The sequence below is a fragment of the Cupressus sempervirens genome, chromosome 2 (assembly GCF_028749045.1).
Source record: "Cupressus sempervirens isolate cs-2001-9-10 chromosome 2, ASM2874904v1, whole genome shotgun sequence".
Classification (NCBI taxonomy): domain Eukaryota; kingdom Viridiplantae; phylum Streptophyta; class Pinopsida; order Cupressales; family Cupressaceae; genus Cupressus; species Cupressus sempervirens.
Window position 1 is genome coordinate 299,655,933 of NC_143119.1, and position 20,192 is coordinate 299,676,124.

At 33.6% G+C, this 20,192-nt stretch overlaps 1 protein-coding gene across 3 annotated transcripts in view; it reads right to left on the reverse strand.

Moving 5' to 3' along the window:
* Positions 1-15,117: 15,117 nt before the first annotated feature.
* LOC149572267 (ARM repeat superfamily protein) overlaps positions 15,118-20,192 on the reverse strand; it is a 101,029-nt gene continuing 95,954 nt past the window's right edge. The window contains exons 13-20 of one of the 3 annotated variants that reach the window (XM_089813501.1): positions 18,632-18,745; positions 17,683-17,844; positions 17,443-17,571; positions 17,235-17,336; positions 17,050-17,141; positions 16,755-16,895; positions 15,874-16,516; positions 15,118-15,493 (exon numbers count right to left, since the gene is read on the reverse strand). In XM_089813501.1, the coding sequence (XP_089669627.1) occupies positions 15,901-16,516; positions 16,755-16,895; positions 17,050-17,141; positions 17,235-17,336; positions 17,443-17,571; positions 17,683-17,844; positions 18,632-18,745 (1,356 nt within the window). In that variant the 3' untranslated portion in view covers positions 15,118-15,493; positions 15,874-15,900. Of the gene's footprint in view, positions 16,517-16,754; positions 16,896-17,049; positions 17,142-17,234; positions 17,337-17,442; positions 17,572-17,682; positions 17,845-18,631; positions 18,746-20,192 lie in introns of all 3 variants that reach the window. The other 2 variants (XM_089813502.1, XM_089813500.1) reach the window with 2 other exon arrangements.

Consider the following 20,192-nt stretch of genomic DNA (forward strand, 5'->3'; position numbering starts at 1 on the left):
ATCCTGACTAGCAAGTGACTACGACTCCCTCCCTTAACCACATCAAACATGAAAAACACAAAGATAAAATAGACACATGCAAGTATGAGGTATGTATCAAAATAATCATAAGTCAAACACCAAATGCTTAGATAAAATAATACATCATTACAAATATGAAGTAATCATCATTAAAGCATCATTAATGTGCTAGTAATCATAATCATCAATAAACATGTGAAATATAATCAACTAATTAATTCTTTATTAATATACATGTAATCCAAGTCATGAAATAATTTTATAATTATAACTCCAATACCCTTGAAACTAACACATGCATGAAATAGGCATAAACATAGTTTGGTAAATATAATGGAAAAGTAACTATAGGTGGGCACTACAATGTCAAAGGTAGAAGCTGTCATAACCCCATAATAATATATGACTAATGTAAATATAAATCTTATTTTAATACAAATATATGTATTCAATTCATTCTAAATAAAATGATGTATCCATTAATTATTTTAATATTGACCATATACATTGCCATAAAATAAATTCATAAAATTACTCAATATATTATATCCAATAATTAATAGTAGAAACATAATAATAAATGATTGTTGTAATAATAATATAGTATCTTTGATAAATGTCAATATTCTTAACAAGAGCTCTTTGTGAGCTAAAGTCCTACCTTTTGGGGTCATAATGGGGTTGTAGATGTAGAAATTGTTTGGAAAAAAAAAAAATTAGTTTCAATTTTGTGTATGTCTAAGTGCACTATACCTATTCGGTAAAGATTTGTATAGAGTATCTTCTTTAGTGTGAGACTTTGGTTGCCACAAAAAGGTTAGTAGGAGGAAAAAATCAAATGATATTTTATTATTTTCTAGTGTATTTTGATTCCATTAAAATATAAGACATGTAATTTAGGTTCATTTAGGTTGAATTAAAATTAAAGTTATTTTTAAAAAATAGAAATATAAAAGAGAATATAAAATCTACAATAATGTATCTTGATATTTTAGGTATAGTAGTACTTTTAAGGCATTCACCAGTAGACAAAAATAAAGACATAAATGCACACTAGACAACATTGTTCATTAAGCATTTTCAATGCACAATGTTTCTTTATTTTAAATTAGTAATACAAATATTTAAATAAGCCTGAGCTATTGTAGGAAAACTTAATTTGAAATTATTGTTCTTGAAAATTTGGAAAACTATAGTAAGCATCAACATCAGAGTTCTCTTACTACATGGTGTACATGTGGTCTAGATCTGTAAATGTGGGAAACAAAAACTTGCAACAAAGATGGTGCCCCTATTTGGTACAACATGTAATAAGTAGCTTGCTCAATTACAAAGTCTATAATAATTTTTAATATTTTGTAGGATATATATTTTTGATTTAAAGTTATTGTTATATTTTAACTCATTAATAATTGTATTGTTATTGAGTTTGATTATTAAAGTTAAATATTTTTTATAGTGTCATTAAGTTAATTTATATTTTCCTATATTTTAAGATATTAAGATTATATTTTTAATATTATAAATAGTTATATAAAATGCAAATAATATATTTCTCAAATGACCTTTTTTAAATTTTGAAAATATAACATTCAAAATAAATTCAAAAACATTCAGAATAACTTAATTGAAATGATTTCTAAATTTTGTTTTTGAATTCATAAATATCATTCCTATTTTATATAATTAATTGTAATATTCAAAAATATATAATTAAAACAAAATCTTCATCACTCTAAATATATATAGAATATAAACTAATTTAAATGTCATCTTAAAATATGATTTAAACTTCTCCAAATTATATTCTTCTTATTTAAAGACAATAATTAATGTTTAGCACACATTTTAAAACTTTTTATGAATGAATGAATAATTTTGAATGAACTCATGAATGATTAAATGATAAATGCAATAAAATATGTTTGAGATCTTAAATTATTAATTCAATTTACAAGATCACATCTATATCAATCTCAAAGTCTCCTCCTCCTCCCCTACTATTATATTATTGGCTCCCGACTTCTGCATCGATAATGAATGGGAGGGGTATCGTGCCTTCTTCGGGCAATCATCTGTCTCTTCAATCCTATCATATTCGAGTGAATCTTGAACAGAAGTTGGACTTCCTTTAGCCCCATTTTCAGTATTCATTAAATGCATTCTGACAAACTTCATTTTGATCGATAGCTTTTTTATGTGGAAAATATGTTTTTTTGGCCAAATAAATTGGTCTGTGGCCACAATCGATAGCTTTTTGCCTCATTTCTAAAGAAAGTAACTATTCATTAATTGCACTCTTATCTGTTCAATTTTTCCTAAATTTTCCAAATCTAAAAATTGGATTTATGCCCAAGAAATTAGGTTTTAACCAGTCAAAAACAAAAGAATTTTACTCATGATAAATGATTTTAAAAATAAATAGCTCAAAACTTTAGAATCAAACTACTCACTTGTTTGGAAAAAAAATTGGTGGGGTGAAAAGAAAACATTATTTCCTTGCCTTTTATAAGGCAAGGACTAATAATATTGAATGATATAATAATTAAATTTTATACCTATAAAATAGCATGCTTAGTAAACATAATAAATAAGTTGTGGGTCAAGGAGAGTCACAAACTGTAACCAAATGGGCATATAAATAAGAGGAGAATATTCATAGAGGGGTGAAATATAAGAACTTATTTGTTGGCAAAAACCAAGAACTAGAAACGATGAATATTTACATGCAAACTCAGGTTCATGAACATGTGATGTGGCATCCATGTAATCCAATGAACCACCCTGCATTGACAACGCCTGGAGGAACTAGTTAAGGAGTACGTGCATTATTCAACGACCATGATTCACTCCTGATGGACCCACCATTAGATGGATAGGGGTAAGTGTCATTAATTTTTCAAAGAAGAAATAGGATGAGCACAAACAACACCACATACACTGCTAGTAGTCCCTTGACCGTTGATGTGATGAGGTAATTAGACCTTGTGGCAAGAGAAACATAGACACAAACCAATAGCTAGATGTATGACCAAAGTAATAAGGGGGATCCTAGCAAGTACTAAGACCATTGATATATATAATTAATGAAATCAATAATCAAAAGTAATTAAAAAAGAATGAATATATATTATGATCTAAGTGTGTCTTAATGAGGGTATTTCATTATGAATGTCATGATCCAAGTATAATCTAGTGGAGGGAATTTCTTATTAATGCCATGTTATGATCCAAGTGCATTTGGTGGAGAATGATCCAAGTATAACTTGGTGGAGGGCATTCAATGTGAATTTCACAGAATGATCCAAGTATAACTTGGTAGAGGTCATTCATTGTGAATGTCATAGTATGATCCAATAACTTGGTGGTGAACAATCATTATAGATGATAATGAATTCAAACTAGATAACTTATTAAAGATAATGATAAGTATATAAAATATTAATTAGATCTATTATGACCTTGCCAATTCCTTGCATTTATTATTGTCCCAACTAGTGGGGACATTACAGTGGTATCAGAGCCATCTTGTGGAATTTTGGTTAGTCTAAACATCTAAGAAAAAATGGTTGAACAACTATCCCAATAATTAAGAAACTTTATGAAACAAACTAATGAAAAAATTGAAATCTCCAATAAAATGCTACTTGAAGCTATAAAGATGAATAATTTTATAAATTAATATTCACAAAAACTATAATTTAAATCTAAATAAACATTTTGTGAAACGTCTACTTCTCAAATTTCAGCTAAATTTATTATATTGTTTCATTTGACATGAAATGTAGTTACAATATTTTTTAAAACAAAATTATAGAACAACCAAGAGTATAAATTTCTTTTGCAATTTGTATAAATTTATTAATACCTTTAATTATAAATTTGTTATTTACAATTATTTTACTATTATTTTCATATTATTACAAAATATTGAAACACATTAAAATTTTAATTTTTAAAGCTCTTAAAGATTCTAAAAGATTCTAAAATATAAAATATGAATATATGAGATCTTGCCCATACTTTTTTAACCCAAACATTTCCACTTTAGATCATTTCAACTAATGTAATTAATTTGAGTGTAGTAATGATGTAAGGATATACAAATCTTTTTATGATGCATATAAACTTCTCAATATTTTATCTTTCAAATTAAGTTGATAAATTTTAGTTTTAATTAAAAATATATTTAATGCATAACATAAATATTAAATAAAAAATATTTAAATACTAATGATTTTTTTAATGAAAACATAATAAAACATATAACAAAAATCTAAACAATGGTAACGGTGTTATTGTAGTTTTAATTTTCATTAAAATAAAATTTTAAAGAAATTGTGGTTTGTAATATATATATATATAGAAATCAAAAAAGATGCTTACAATAGTAGATTGTCATTAAGGCGTAATCAAGCATGAAGTTGCACCTTTGGGCCATCTAGACATCACCTAGACATCTATACTGAATCGAAGTATTACAATGGAATCACTTTCACTTTCCATATAGGTCAAAACATGATTAGCATAACTCTAAACAAAAAAAACCATCCATTCTCAAAACTAAAACCATCCAGAATAGTAATCACTTGAACTAATTAGTTGCTTTTTTACGACATAAATTGAGAATAGCTCTTCCCTAAGATGATTTAGGCATCGCTCTCTGCATCTCGCCCAACTGATATGCTCGAAGTCCTTGAACAATATGTCAACAATGAAACATCAACCCTAGTCATGGTTGCATTCTCCTCCACAAAACAAACATCTCGATCCTTTTCTAACCCACGATCCTTAACGGGAATTGGATAGTGCACCAATGGGAAACCAATCGTCAATAGGGGCATTTGATTTAACTATGATTGTCTTCCTCTTCCTAGGTCTCGATTCTACTCCAAGGGCATGGGCTTCTTCATGTGAGTGAAGGAAAAAGTTGATCTACCGCCAACATGTGCAATTTTGGTGGGGCAGCTGAAGACCATACCAAGAGTGGCTAGAGTTCACCCAAACCACTTGGTGTTTCTCCTTGAAACATTAAATATTCGATCCTACATGTTGTAGTGGAACCAAACTCATGTCAACGAAAATTGGTGCTAGGAGGGTTGAACAAAGTTCATTCATGGAGTTGTCAACAAGTGAGTTTTCAAGAAAAATGGGTTCTCAATGAATATGTTGGTGGATGCTCTTCCCATTTGGTTTGATTTGAATAAGAGTTTCATCCATCTAATTTGAATTAACTTGTCACAAATAGGTAGTGTTGGATACTGATGGAAGGTAGATAGGGGAAAGGAGCCAAGCCCAATCTCCTATCACCTTGCCAAGAGTACATATGGAAGAAAACACACTCAACAAGAACCAAGAGATTTAGTGAATGATTAGACAACTAGCATGATCAAATATGCTTTCAAAACATCCAACATGCTTGGTTGTGAAGCCTTCACAGTTGAGGCCAGTACAAGGAAATTACAATCAGACAGCTAGAAGCTTGTCTTCTTCATCTTCCATATATTCTCTACTATCTTCCTATCTCCAAAAGCTTACTCATTCCTCTATGATCTATGTTTATCCCTCTCTAGAGCAAATCAAGTTCTTATGTAGCCAGCAAGACCAAAATTCATCTTGTCGAGCATTTAATTAAAAATAGGTCCTACCTTGGAGGAGTAAACCATACCCCAAGCAATGGGCATCAATTCTTCATGTGCTATTAAGGATAGGTCATCACATGAGCAAGGAGATAGCTTCTAACTATGCAAGATGTCATGTCATCATAGGAAACAAAGGTCGGAGGAATTGGCATAGAACTCAAAGCACAAGGCACATTAACTTATGTGCTCTTGGAGTAAGGATCCAAAATAGGTCCTCGACAAGATTCCAAGTGTACACAACTTGGAACCAAGACCAACAATGATTACTCTACGAACCGCACACTAGTAGAGAAAAGAAGCAATGTTTTTGGTTGATACAAGATTGCTCATTTGAGCCAAAATGCTCCTGCATCAGACACCTAGGAAAAGTAACGAGCTAATGTCATCATCAAGAAATCTTGATGCTCTGACCTGAATCATAAACTTAGCTTGTTTTATCCATGCACTATCCTCAACTAGTTTATCCTTCTACAGAACAAGCTATTCCATGTAGTCTTTTCCTCTAGTGCTCTTACTTATTCTGCTATCCAAAACCTTATCAATGTTGTCAATCTTCCTCTTGGGATAATCTAGGTTATATTTTAATTCCTCATCTGATTCAAAATACTGAAAGATGTCTACAATATTGAATAACGGTGAAATATCTTCTGGTAATTCAACTTCAAGGGCATTTCTACAATCAAACTTCCTCAAAATCTTACAAGAATCAAACTTCTTTATTTTTAACTTACTATAAGTACCAACTAGGAATATGTTCTTCAAGTGAACCATGACCTCATCACCAACCTCAAAAGATTTCTTCTTCCTTTATATTCCCTTTGTTTATATTCTTGATTACTATCTTTCATATTCTTCTTTACCTCCTCATGTAGAGCATTTATGAAATTTGTTAATTCCTCTAGTTCAGCACTCCTCTTCATTTCAATACTCAAGTCCCTCAACTCCATAGTTCCTTTAGGATGCACTCCATGTACTATCTCAAAAGGTGTTTTCTTAGTACTTCTATTCACAGAATTGTTGTATGCAAACTCTTCTTGTGCTAAAAAAAAATCTCAATTACCAAGCTTACCTTAGCAAATTATCCAAACTTCTATTCACAACTTCAGTTTGTCCATCTGTTTGTGGATGAAATGTAGAACTAAACTTAAGCTCATTATTCGATTTCTTCCAAAGTATTCTGCAGAAATAGTCATTAAACTTAGTATCCCTATTTAAAACAATAGTCTTAGGCAACCCATGCAATCTCACCACTTCCTTAAAGAATAATTCAACCACATGTACTGCATCAGATGTCTTCTTATAAGGTATGAAATGAGTCATTTTAGAAAATCTGTCAACCACTACTAGAATAGCATCATTACCTCTCTAAGTTCTAGGTAAGCCAAGCACGAAGTCCATACTCATATCCTACCAAGGTTTATTTAATACATGCAATGGTGAATACAAACCCAATTTTTGACTAGTTCCTTCTGTTTGACAAATTCTACAACTCTTAACCATTTTCTGCACATCTTTGTATATCTAGGGCCAGTAATATATGTAAGATGTCATCTTTATTGTCTTGTCAATTCCAAAATGACCAACAAGTCCACCACTATGTTTCTCCTTCATGATATTATCTCTCATAGATTCTCCAACCAATTGAATTCCTTTAAACAACATGTCTTCCTAAATGAAATAATCAGACCACTTATCTTGTTTACTCATCATCTAGTTCTTATAATCCTTCCAAGGTTCTACAAAATTAGAATCAATTTCATACAAACATTTCAAATCATCAAAAAAAAGTACTTCAACTCTCATTTATGTCAGCAAATTTCTTCTACTACTCAAAACATCAACAACTCTGTTAGACTATTCACTCTTATGTTTCAACACAATGCCAAAAATTTGCAAATACTCTACCCACTTCATGTGGCTATGATTCAACTTGTTTTGCCTTCCCAAACACTGCAAAGCTTTATGGTCAATGTACAACACAAAATCCTTAGGCATCAAATAATGTCTCCATTTCTTCAAAGCTTGAACAATAACGTAGAGTTCCTGATCATAAACCAAATACCTTTTCTTAGCATCATTCAACTTCTCACTATAGAAAGCTACAAGTCTTCCTTCTTAACTTAGAACAGCTCCAATGATGCTCCCACTAACATCACAATCAACTTGAAAAACCTTAGTGAAATCACACAATGCAAGTGTAGGTAATTCTACCACCTTTTGATTCAATGTTTCAAAACTCTTCTGTGCTTCATGTGTCCATTTGAAATCTTTTTTTCTCCTCTCATAGTTTATGTCATGGCATTACATAACTAAAATTTCTAATAAACTTCCTACAGAAACTTGTTAATCCATGAAATGATCTAACTTCTCAAACATTTTCAAGTGTAGGCCAATCACAAATAACCTTCACCTTTTTAGGATCTATATTCAAACCATCGATAGAAAGTACAAAGCCAAGGTACACTATCTCTTCCTTCATAAATGAACATGTCTTCAAATTAATTAGCAAGTTTTCTTCCTCCAATCTATGTAGCACTTGTTTGATATGTTCAAGGTGTTCTTCCTTAGTCTTACTGAATATCAAAATGTCATCAAGATATATAGTTACAAACTTACCAAAAAATTTTGTCGCAACCTCATTCATTGGCCTCATGAAAGTACTAGGTGCAGTAGCTAAACCAAAAGGCATAACCAACCACTCATACAAACCTTCATTAGTCTTAAAAACAGTTTTTCATTCATCTCCTTCTCTAATTCTATGCTGATGATACCCACTTTTCGAATCAATCCTGATGTAATATTTTGCTCCACTCAAACAATCCATTATGTCATCCATCCTAGAAAATGAGAATCTATATTTTATTGTTATCTTGCTTATAGCTCTAGAATCAGTGCACATTCTCCATTCTCCATTCTTTGTAGGTGTCAATACAACAAGGACAGCACATGGACTCAAACTTTCTCTAATCAAACCATTATCAAGCGATTCTTGTACTTGTCTATTCAATTCTTTATTTTCAGTAGGTGTTAACCTATGTGGTGTTTTATTAGGAAAACTAGCTCCAAGTATCCAATCAATACAATGACTAATACTTCTCATAGAAGGAAAACCATTAGGTACATTATTAGAAATAATATCTTGAAATTTAGCCAGCAAAGATTCAATCTTAGGTGCATGCTCAAGTTCATCGTGTTTCCTGGTCTTTCAAGGATTCAAGGCAAAATAAACATTATGCTCCTTCACATCCTTAACAAATTGATTTCATTCAACTAGACATACTCTTAATGTGGTACAATGCTTCTCATCAAGTTTCTCTACCAAAGGTAACAATACTTGTTTCTTCCCATCAACCCAAATAGTATATTGATTCAATCTACCATCATGCAAACCTTGTCTATCATACCACTAAGGTCTACCCAACAAAATATGGAAACAATTCATCAACGTAATATCACACAAAATGTCATCATAATAATTTCTTATCTTGAATTTAACAAGGCATTGTTCACTTACTAGAAAATTATGCTCCTTTTGGATCCATGCAACATGATAAGGCTTAAGATGTCTCAATCAATGCAGCTACAATTTGTTAACCAGCTCTTCTGATGTCAAATTTATTGAACTTCCATTGTCAATGATTACTTTGTAACATTTTATATTCACCTTACATCTAGTCTTGAATAAGCTCCTTCTCAAAATAGGTTCTTCATTAGTTTCCTTGTTCCATAGGATTCTTCTCAATATCAAATTCTCACCATGCAAAGGCTCATTAGGTGATTCGGGAATTTATTCACAAGCCAAAGTGTTTATGCTATCTCCAATCCTTTTGTCAGGATAGGTACATTCAAAGGTTCTATGTCCTTCATCTCCACATTTAAAACAAATGCCCTTAAACCAAGATCTTTCTTCTCTCTTCCCACTACTACTATTATTCCTAGAGTAACGAGTATAGCTACTTCTTGTGTAATTACCACTTTTCCAACAGTTTCCTCTTTCCATTATGTCTTACCCTTATCTTGCATTGTATTGTTGGATCTGCTACTTTCTCCATAGGTTCTACCTCTGCCTCTTTGAAATCTGTCACCTCTTCCTCTTTGTCTTTGATCATGTTTCTTTGCCAACTTGTCCTCATCCTTCAAGGCATGTTGATATGCTTCTTCCCACTATTAAGCTTAACATTACTAATCTCATCTTGAATTGATGTTCTCAAACCATCAGGTATCAAGCCACTTCCTCAACTTCAACATCTACAGCTGATATCCAATTTGTAGAATTCCTCGGTATAGTATTTCAAAATCATATCCGTTTGTCTCAAATTTTGCATTTTTTCTCAACATATTGACCTGGTAATTTGTAGGAAGAAACTTTTTCATTTTGTCGATCATCTCTACCCAAGTCTTGATCTTTTCTTTTCCTATTTTATGCCTTTTAGTCTGCAAATGATCCCACCAAAGTGAAGCATGACCCTTCAACTTGGTGACTCTTATTTTTACCTTCCTATTATCAGGAGTACTTTCCTACTCAAAGAACTTGTCCATAGCATATATCCAATCCAACATTGCATTAGTCCCAAGTCTTCTATCATAACAAACAACTTCAACAACAGGTGTGGAGTTTTCCCTAGACAAAACTCTCAGAAGCCTCTCAGATTCAAGATTCGAACTAGGGGCAACTTCTTCATCATCACTAACATCCTCAAGATGTACACCTCTTCTCTGGGCTATATCAACTGCTTCAATTCTTCTTGTAATCTGTCTCAACATATCCATAATGGCACTATCTCCATTTTCTTTACCTCAAACCATCTTGACAATAGTTCATGCAAGTTTGTAACCTTTTACAAGTTATAGGCTAGATTTCAAATCTTCCACCCTACAACTAGTCCAATTAAAGTTCTCCACGATCCCAATCTTCACAGGGAAAGTAACCTTACTCTAATACAACTTGTGACGCAAGGTAGGTAGGGGAAAGGAGCCAAGCCCGATCTCCTATCACCTTACTAAGAGTGCACACAAAAGCAAACAGATATTTAGCATCACGAACCAAAAGATTTAATGATTGATTAAACAATTAGCATGATCAAATATACTTGCAAAACATTGAACATACCTGGTTGTGAGGCCTTTTGGGTTGCAATCAGTACAAGGAAATTGCAATCGAAGAGTTAGAAGCTCGTCTTCTTCATCTTCCATCTATTCTCTACTATCTTCCTATCTCCAAAAGCTTACTCATTCCTCTATGATTTATGTTTGCCCCTCTCTAAAGATAATCCAAGTTATTATATAGCTAGCAAGACCACAAATTGGCATGTTAGGCATTTGATTACAAATAGGTTCTACCTTGGAGAAGTAAACCATAACCCTAGCAATGGGCATCAATTGTTCACGAGCTATTAAGGATAAGTCTTCGCAAGAGCAAGGAGTCAGTTCCTAACTATGCAAGACACCACATCAGCACAAGAAACGGTGTTGAAAGAAATAACACACCATGCTTGATGAAATCATAAGAAACTAAGGGCGGAGAAATTGACACAAAACTCGAAGCACAAGGCACATTAACCTATGTGCCCTTAGGGTAAGGATCCAAAATAGGTCCTCAACAAGATGCCAACAGCACAACTTGGAACCAAAGCAACAACTATTACTCCACGAACAACACACTAGTACAAAAAAACAAGCAATGTTTTTTGTTGATGCAAGATTGGCCATTGACCCAAAATGCTCATATGCATCATACACATGACACCACCAAACATGAGGAGATGCACAAATTGATATTTCTCTTGAGGGTAGACTTCGTATTACGAGGGAGAATTTATTTTTCACAAATATACGAGTTTGTGGTACTTTTCAATTCAGAAAGTGGAATTTCTCGAGTTCAAAGAGGATATCAATAGCAAACCGAGTATTGGATATAGAGGAAATACTATGTAGTGTGCATGACCTTTCACATTCAGAGTCTACTTGCTCATCTTGTCAAGACATTATTGACTTGATCAAATTTCAAATGGGTTGGTATTAGGAAATATTAATGGGGGTTGGCAAGGATTTATTTCATCTCCCAAGTTGGATGTCAAAGGCAGGTCGAAGTCATCACTCAAGTTGGGAACCAAATGTTGAAGAAAAAAATCAATGGCATCAAGGAACCTTGGGCTGAACATAACTACACTAATAATCAAAAGGAAGAACTTTCAACCATCACTTCACTAGAAGGGGTGGACAAGAAAATTGAGGCAATAGATTTTATTCAGGGAAGGGGAGGAATAAAAGGAAAATATCTAACAACTTGACGAACTAGAAGGTGATCATCATAAGTTTAAGGAGGTGATCTTAGGTCAACTTTCCCTCCTACTACAAGGACAAATTCTTGAGGATGAATCACAAGCAATTTTACATACCCTTCAAGAACAAGACAGTCAGATGGATGCACTAAACAAGAAATTACAAATTATCATAGATAAATCAAGCTATGAAGAGAATTTTGAGAAGTTATTACAAGACTGCCAAAGGTATTTCATGATAATCAAGTTACTACAAGTTACATGGTTCACCATGAGCTCAAACTCAAAACACTTCATCACTTGAGATTGAATTCATGAACTCATGAGGTTGTTTGGTAATGAGCTTCCTTCCAATTTTGAAGAGAGTAAAATTGATGAGATTTGACATAGAGAATTGCAAGTTGATCCTACCTAAGGAGAGATCTACATGTGACACCATGGGGAAGATGATGAACAACAATTCTAATTAGTGCTAAAGTTAGACATTGCATTTGAACAACTAGGGAAGTTATTTGATAGAGATTATCAAGGAATCCCTTGATTTTTGAGGATGCAATTAGCAATGTTCACAAGGATGCATGGTACAAGCTATCCAAGGACAAGCAAACTAAAGCAATATTCCAAGGGCTTGATATCTAGAGTAATCCTTCCTTAACCACCCATGAGTTCGATTCTAACACCAAAGGGGTGATCCACCACCAACTGCAACCTCTTGAAGTTGTAAACGACAAACAAGGATCTCCACATTTTGAAAGTTATTATTTTAATTATGGAGGTTTGGAAAAGAAAATCTGCATTTGGATTGACTGTGGACCACAAATTGCTTCAATTGTTGATCTTGCATGATAATTTTCCTGAGTTTGAAAGAAAATTTGCATTGGATTGACCGTGGACCACAAATTGCTTCAATTGTTGATCTTGCATGATAATTTTCTTGAGTTTGAAAGTAGAGTAATAAATAAATTTTTTGAGTACAACGATAAATTTACAAAATTGAGAACCATCAGCCAAGCCTTTCTACCCTTGAAAAAGGCAAAGGACCCAATAGTTAAGCACCCTTACTTCGCACTTCTCAAAATCCTATGTGGAAATTTCAAATCACTCCCATTTTTTAACAGTAATTTACTTGGCAGGACCCCTCCTTATAACTAAGGTTTCAAAGCCACATCATCAAATATGATGCCACATCAATATGCTTTTTGCACAAGTGTCCAAAACAGCCCAAAAAAATGTGAGACCAATCATAGTGCTTTAGAGACCCCCATACTTGTGCAACTAATGTGGCATCACACTATTGGTTCTTTTTTGGTTAAAATGGACACATTTCATTCAATTATGGTAGTCATCATTAGCAAGAACAATTTTAAAGTCACAACTATTGGTACAATCTTGTCAAAACTGTTGGATATTAAATTAGCAAGTGTGAGTGTTAAAGTTACCAACTCCTACCACAACCATTGGAATGTGTTCAGGTACTAGGTCCTCTCCCCTAGTTTGGGAGTCTTGTAGATAGATAGAGTAGGTTGGCCTTGAATCATCTGGCTCAAGAGTGTTAGAGAAGGTTTGTGTTGGACCATTTGGTTCAACTAGTCTAGGTTATTTTTCCTTTATGTCGTTGTAGTTTAGGTGTGTAGGTTTGTCTTGAGTCATTTGACCCAACTTGTTTGGTAGTAGTTTCTCGGTTTACTTTAGATTTGGAGTTTGCTTTGGGTTGTCTAGTTGGAAGGGATTCCAATTTGTGACAAAGACGATGTGTTTTCCACACACTTTGGTGTTCTCCCAATAGATTTGTTCACTTGATTTTTTGAATACCTCTTGCAAGATACCTTGAACTTGAAATTATTCATAATAGCTAACCCAGTGAAAAGGTTATGTACTAAATTTGGATTGAATTCATTCATTGTGTTTTAAGGCACCCGAGTCTTTCAGTTACAACATTTTGCTCATTCTTAATTGATGTGAGTTATTTGGAGGAATCAAAGGAAAGTTGGAAGGAGCAAAAGTCACACGCTTCAACACCACTATGGTTTTTCAAACCCTCTACAAGCTTTACTAGTTGTAACCCAAAATAAAAGATTGAGATGAAAAGAAAGGCAATAACAAAAGAAAAGAGAAAGAAAATAAAAAGCGAGAGAGAGAATGAGAACATAAAATAAAGTGATTTGGCTTTGGGTGTGTGAATATATGTACCATTGCTATAAAAATAATCCCTAAAGATAGAGCAGAATAAAAGATTGAGATGAAAAGAAAGGCAATAACAAAAGAAAACAAAAGAGGAAAAAAAAAAGAATGAGAACATAAAATAAAGTGATATGGCTTTGGGTATCTGAATATATGTACCATTGCTATAAAAATAATCCCTAAAGATAGAGCAATGTTTGTGGTTGCCCACAACAATAACCTCGTTAGGGCTATGAACACCTGATTGGCAGTGAGGCTCTATCCAAGATGCTTTTGAAGTAAGGATAAGAAAATAGCTAAGACCAACGGACCTAAGAATCTTTCTAGGTTCTTGTCAAGTGAGGAATAATTCACTGGCACACACATGGGTAACTGTAGATTAAGGTTCTTAGCATAATTTGTGTTTTCACCTATTTGGAGTACAATTTCTATTCATTGGATAGGTGAAAGGGGTATTAACCGAAAGTTCTTGATTCTAAGTAAGTTATGTTCTTCAAATACTTAGGAACGTTTATTTTGGATGGGTGCTAGATGTTGTGAGGTTTTCACACTATCGCCCCATTGCAAATGGGGACCAGGTAGAACAATTTTGGCAATGATTGAAATTTGTGCAAGCCTTTGAAAACTCGAGTTGAAAAGGAAAATTGGAAGAATTTAGCTACATGTAGTAGAACAAAACTCACATCAACAAGACACCTTTTTAAGCTGATCACATTGACATATAATTTTGGGCATTATTGAAACATTGTTTAGATGGCCACATAATAAGTGTTAATTGATAGAGGCCCCAATTATGGTTTGCAACAGTAGACCTGCTATCAAGAACCAGATTATGGCTACTCACATATTTTGATTCATTACCCTTTAAGGCAATGAATTGGCATAGACACGGAAATATATGGAGGCACATAATTTAATGTAATAACTAGGAAAATTTGTTCAATGAAAATTGAAAAATAATAAAGAATTTTCCAGATTAAGACTTAAGTAACTTTGAGGTGTAAAGCCATAACAAATTTCTTATTTCAAATTTACATCTTAAGGTAAATCAACCATGTATTGCTGATTTGTTATTTTCAAAAAATATTTTGACTACCATGTTAAAGTTGGAAGCAAACAGCAACACCTTCAAATAATTTTGGGGCTGTTAATCTGCTTTCTAATGCACAAGAAAGGTGGACATATGGTTCCCTTATTCGGGACATTTCTTATATAATAACATTTCCCAAAAGAACAAAATTCCACATCTCTTCCAAAAGAATCCCTGCCACATGCAATCAATGTGCCTATAAATTGAACATCCCTCGCTATTGTCATTACTCATATACACTCTCAAGTTGGAATGTCCATACATCCAAATTGAAGTAGCTGCAAAAACTCATACAACAACAAACTTCAAAACATAATTCCCTCAAAACTATAAATCTGAACTACCCAGATTTTAAATTGGAACACAAGCTCACTCATTCTTCCAATGAACATCAATTTGTGATATATCTTAAATGATCCTGTTAGAAATTTTGTTGCGATCTTAATACTAATCACTTTGGTGAAATATGCGGATCCATTATTCTGTGCATTGTTCACCAAAGCATAGCTTGACATTATGATCACCTAAACCATAAGCTCCCAGTTCTACCATTTTGAAATCAAGAGCAGTCTTATTTTCAAAAAAAAAGACTTTCAATACTTGCAATTAGTAAGAGAAATATGACGGACATTAATTATCATGCTTCTGTTAAAAATACCTTATCAATGCGTCAACAGACAGCCCGTTACTTGTTTTTTCTATAGCTCTTACCCTTGTGAGATTTTTGCTTCCTCGCTGTTGACAACGCATGCTTTACACTCTTACCTTGCAGCTGTTTAGTAAGAGTCACCACACTGGACAAGCCCTTTTTGGCAATCGCCCTCTTCTCTTCTCGCCGATTTAACATTTTGCGATCAAGTGGCCAGTATGCATATGGCTCAAGTTTTCCTTCTTTCTTAATATCACCACTAGCCTTTTTGGATTTATATTCATTACCAGTATAAGCCCATCCAGATGCAGAAGTCTTGTGTCGCTTTTCACGACGTTTTAACAATGATGCAGAAGTGGTTTGAGATTTTGATTGCCTGCTATGCTCACTTCCACCATCTGTGTCTTCCCCAGGTTTGTCATCTTTGGCTCTCCTCTTTCGTGAATGACCCAACTCTTCCTCACTTATAACTAAACGACCATCGGGAGCAAAAACCGGTTCATCATCACTGTCAAATCGCTGCTCCATCTGTTTCCCTACTTTCAACATAGCCCTTGCTTTCTGCTTATCTAATAAGTCAAGAGGCTCATTACCTAAAATGTCCATGCAATCTTCAGGAAGCCTCTTGTTGGATTTCCTGATATTTCTTGACCTGCAATATTTAGTTGTAACATAAGAAAGACAACAAAAAATTCAAACAAACTTAAATATTTCCAACATTTAGAAAATCTCATTCATCTAGCAAATAAGAATCAAAGAAAAGCATTGATGCATTTACCATTCTAACAGTCAAGATATTCTACCATCTGATGCATTTTTTGGGAGGTAATAGTATTAGAATAAAAAAGATAATACTATCATGACACTTGAAAAAACAGAAAGCAACTGACCGCAATGTAGAAGATTTTGACTTCTGTATTGACCTCTTCACTCCAAATTCAGTAGTTCTACTATCCATGTCTTCACAACTGTCATCGTTGTCCTCATCTCCAAACTCGGAAAATACATCTGTGTGGTTCCATTTACTTCGCCTGATACAATAAGACTCAGTATGAGTGCTCATCGCAATAGAATAGAATCAACCAGATTTCTAATGTCACAGCTCAATGGCACATATTGTTGAACTTGACACATTGCACTATTCTGTAAGTTTTTTATATTTTGGTACTTCCTAAAGACACTTACCTGGTTGTAGATGCACGTGAATGCAAGGACTTGGTTTCATCTTCTCCATGTTGAGATGAGGAACTTTTCTTCTTTTCTTTACGTTCCTTAATCTTTAGGCAAAATAACAACCATAATTGCTATTACATTCAAAATCCAGTTAGCACTGAACGTTAACTAAAGCAAAATAACACATTATAGGTTACCTTTCTTATGTTTGTAAGGAGCTTCATATGTTGCTCAGGCATAACAGCTTTAACAGCCTCTAGACCACATTTTCGGATCAGCATTTCAAGCAGCAACCTGATCTGCGGTTAAAACAGCAAACAACATAAAAACATGTGCTTACTATAAGATCCAAAGACAGCAACAGATTAAACATAACATTTAAAAACACAAGTTACTAAAGAAAACCTTTGCTCTGAATGGAGTTTTTGAGTCATCTGACCGAAGCAGTAAACCCTCTACAATACATTTGATATGCTTTTGCAGTTCCTCTCCCGTGAGTCTCGCTATAACCACTTTCACTAGTCCCAATGTTGCCTGGAAAGCATTTCCAAAATATCCATTAGAATGCTTAGAATACACTGTGCAGAAAATGGATGAATGGATGGCTGACATCTTACACTTCATACTGTATGTGGGCTCACTTACTTTGATAACTTCTTTGTTATTACTTTGCAAAAGCATATACACGGATGGAAGTAAGTTGGGCACTGTCAAGCAGAGATCAGAGAACTCATAGATCAGTCTTGCTAGCCCAGTTATTGCTGCACTCATCATATGTGGTGTACTGCCAGCCAGACACCCAAGCACCTGCAATAAAAAGTTTTTTTTAAATAAAAGTGGAAGGCATCTATCTAATTAAGCGGGCTTAAAAGTAAGTGCTGTCACCGAAGGTCCTTCTATACAAACACCTCCATCTTGCAAAACTTTCAAAATACAGATTACCAAAAATAATTAGATTCATTTAAGGACAGAATATGACATTCAAAACCAGCAACCAAATAATGAACAGAAATGATTGCATCAGAACTCTCACGATAAGGTTTAATGATGTTGATGCATTGAATTACAGCAAGCTCTTAGAAATCCTTAAATCATAACAGTATTAATATGTAGTTTCAATTCACGCCAAAAGTTAAGTTTCCTTTTTGTCCAATCCCAAACAACTTATAAATGAAAAATGGCCTGATATTAACAGTTATTAATCACAAGCATGCTACACTAGGACAAATCTTGGAAGGCCAGCAATTATCTTTCAGACATCTGGAAAGTAGCATCATCAGGGCAGAAGTAGAACCGCATAAAAGCCATATATTCCTTACAATAGGAAGAATCAGAGAATCTTGCAAGGCCAACTATATGCTTTCAAACAAGTGACTAGAAATAATGCAACATTTATGTTCAAATGCTTCTAAAAAAGTATTTGCCATCCTTACAATAGGAATAATCTTGCAAAGTCCAATGCTGCACTTTCAAATATGTGACTAGAAATAATGCAGAATTTATCTTCAAATGCTTCTAAACAAGTATTTGTCAACATATGAAGGCATGAACCAGACGGAGGTTCACAACACATAAGGGCATTTAGCTTCATTACCATGTTAAAAAACTGACGCAGCTTCTCCTTTGAACCTCCATTCTCTGAGTCCTCCAGACAGTGACCAATTTTGACTAGCAGCTCATAAGCTCGAGTTCTTGTCTTTTTATTTGCCTGGACAAATTATCATAACACAACATTAAATTATTGGATATGAGTTCCATTAGTACACATGCAAGAAATAATGAATATGAACATAGAACCTAAGAAGTACAAGGAAATAATAAATTTTCAAATTCACTTTACAATTTCCATACTCTTTTCACAAAAGAAAGTGCAGAATTAATTTTCTCATTCACTTCCCATTTTAGCATAAATATGCAATTAATGATTCACTTACCGTACAGACTAGAACTTTACCAAATTTACCAACTTTACTAGCCAGTCAAGTAAACTCAGAATTGTAGGGGAAGCTAGAATACAGCAGAATATTATTGGGACAATTACAAAATGTCATGAGAGTGGAGCTGCTTCCCAACTGAAGGCCTTGAGGTACAAATTAGGGCTCAGGAAAATAAAATAAAAAAGACAAACAAATCAAATATTGACTAATAATGACAACTAGTATAATGTATCAATTTGCAGCTGTCCCTGACCATCAAAGAATCCACTATAAGAGGTCCTAATCAAGAGAAAAGGGTGGGTAGCAAGGAAACACTGTCTGCTCCCACACACTGAAAAAATATGGAAATATTAATAGCAATCAGTTTCTCTAAGAAAAAATAAGTTAACTTTCAGAAAATATTGCCTCATTCAGTATAGGCATGTTGCAATTTTTTTTTAGGAAATTGACTTTGATACTGCACGCTGAACTTAAATAATTATCAGAAGATGTGAATACTTTGCTCACTGATGCATAGGCCTATGTGCTCTTTCTTGGCCTACACTAAGAGATTTTCCTTGTGATTCTAATACTCAGCTGAGATAAATATTTGTTCTCCCAGTAACATCTAATTAATTAGTTGTGTGTGTGTGCATTAGTAGAGATTTTCCTTATAATTTTAGGCTCAGCTGACATAAATTTGTTTATATATTTAAAATTACTCCAGTTTGTTGTATTTTGACGGTCCTTGTAGTTAGGTATGGTATGTGCTACAATGCCTAGAATATATTTTCTGATGACCACATATTGACTCCTAATTTCACATTCCCAATGCCTATGTTCCAAAAAGCTGAATTGAACTTTCCAATGGCTATGGGCAACAGAGATTAATATATAGAGATTGTGTATAAGTTTGGAACAGAATCAGCACCTAGATGCAGAATTGCATAATTGGAAGGCTAGGCCTTCTCATCAGTCAGTTCCTGAAACATAGATTGTAATGGAATATCCTAGCTAAAAATTGGAATTGGCATCATTATGTTCTGTATTCTTATGACTTTAGATTAAAAAGTGTATCGTGATGAAAGGTTTAGATGGTCATGGATCTAGTACTTTGTATATGACCCTTGATGTTAAAAAAAGGGTCTAAGCAACTTGTCAGAGACTACCTTACTTTCTAAATCCAACCCTTCGATTAAATGTATTCAAGTCACTCAAAAACAACCTAGAAAATTTTTG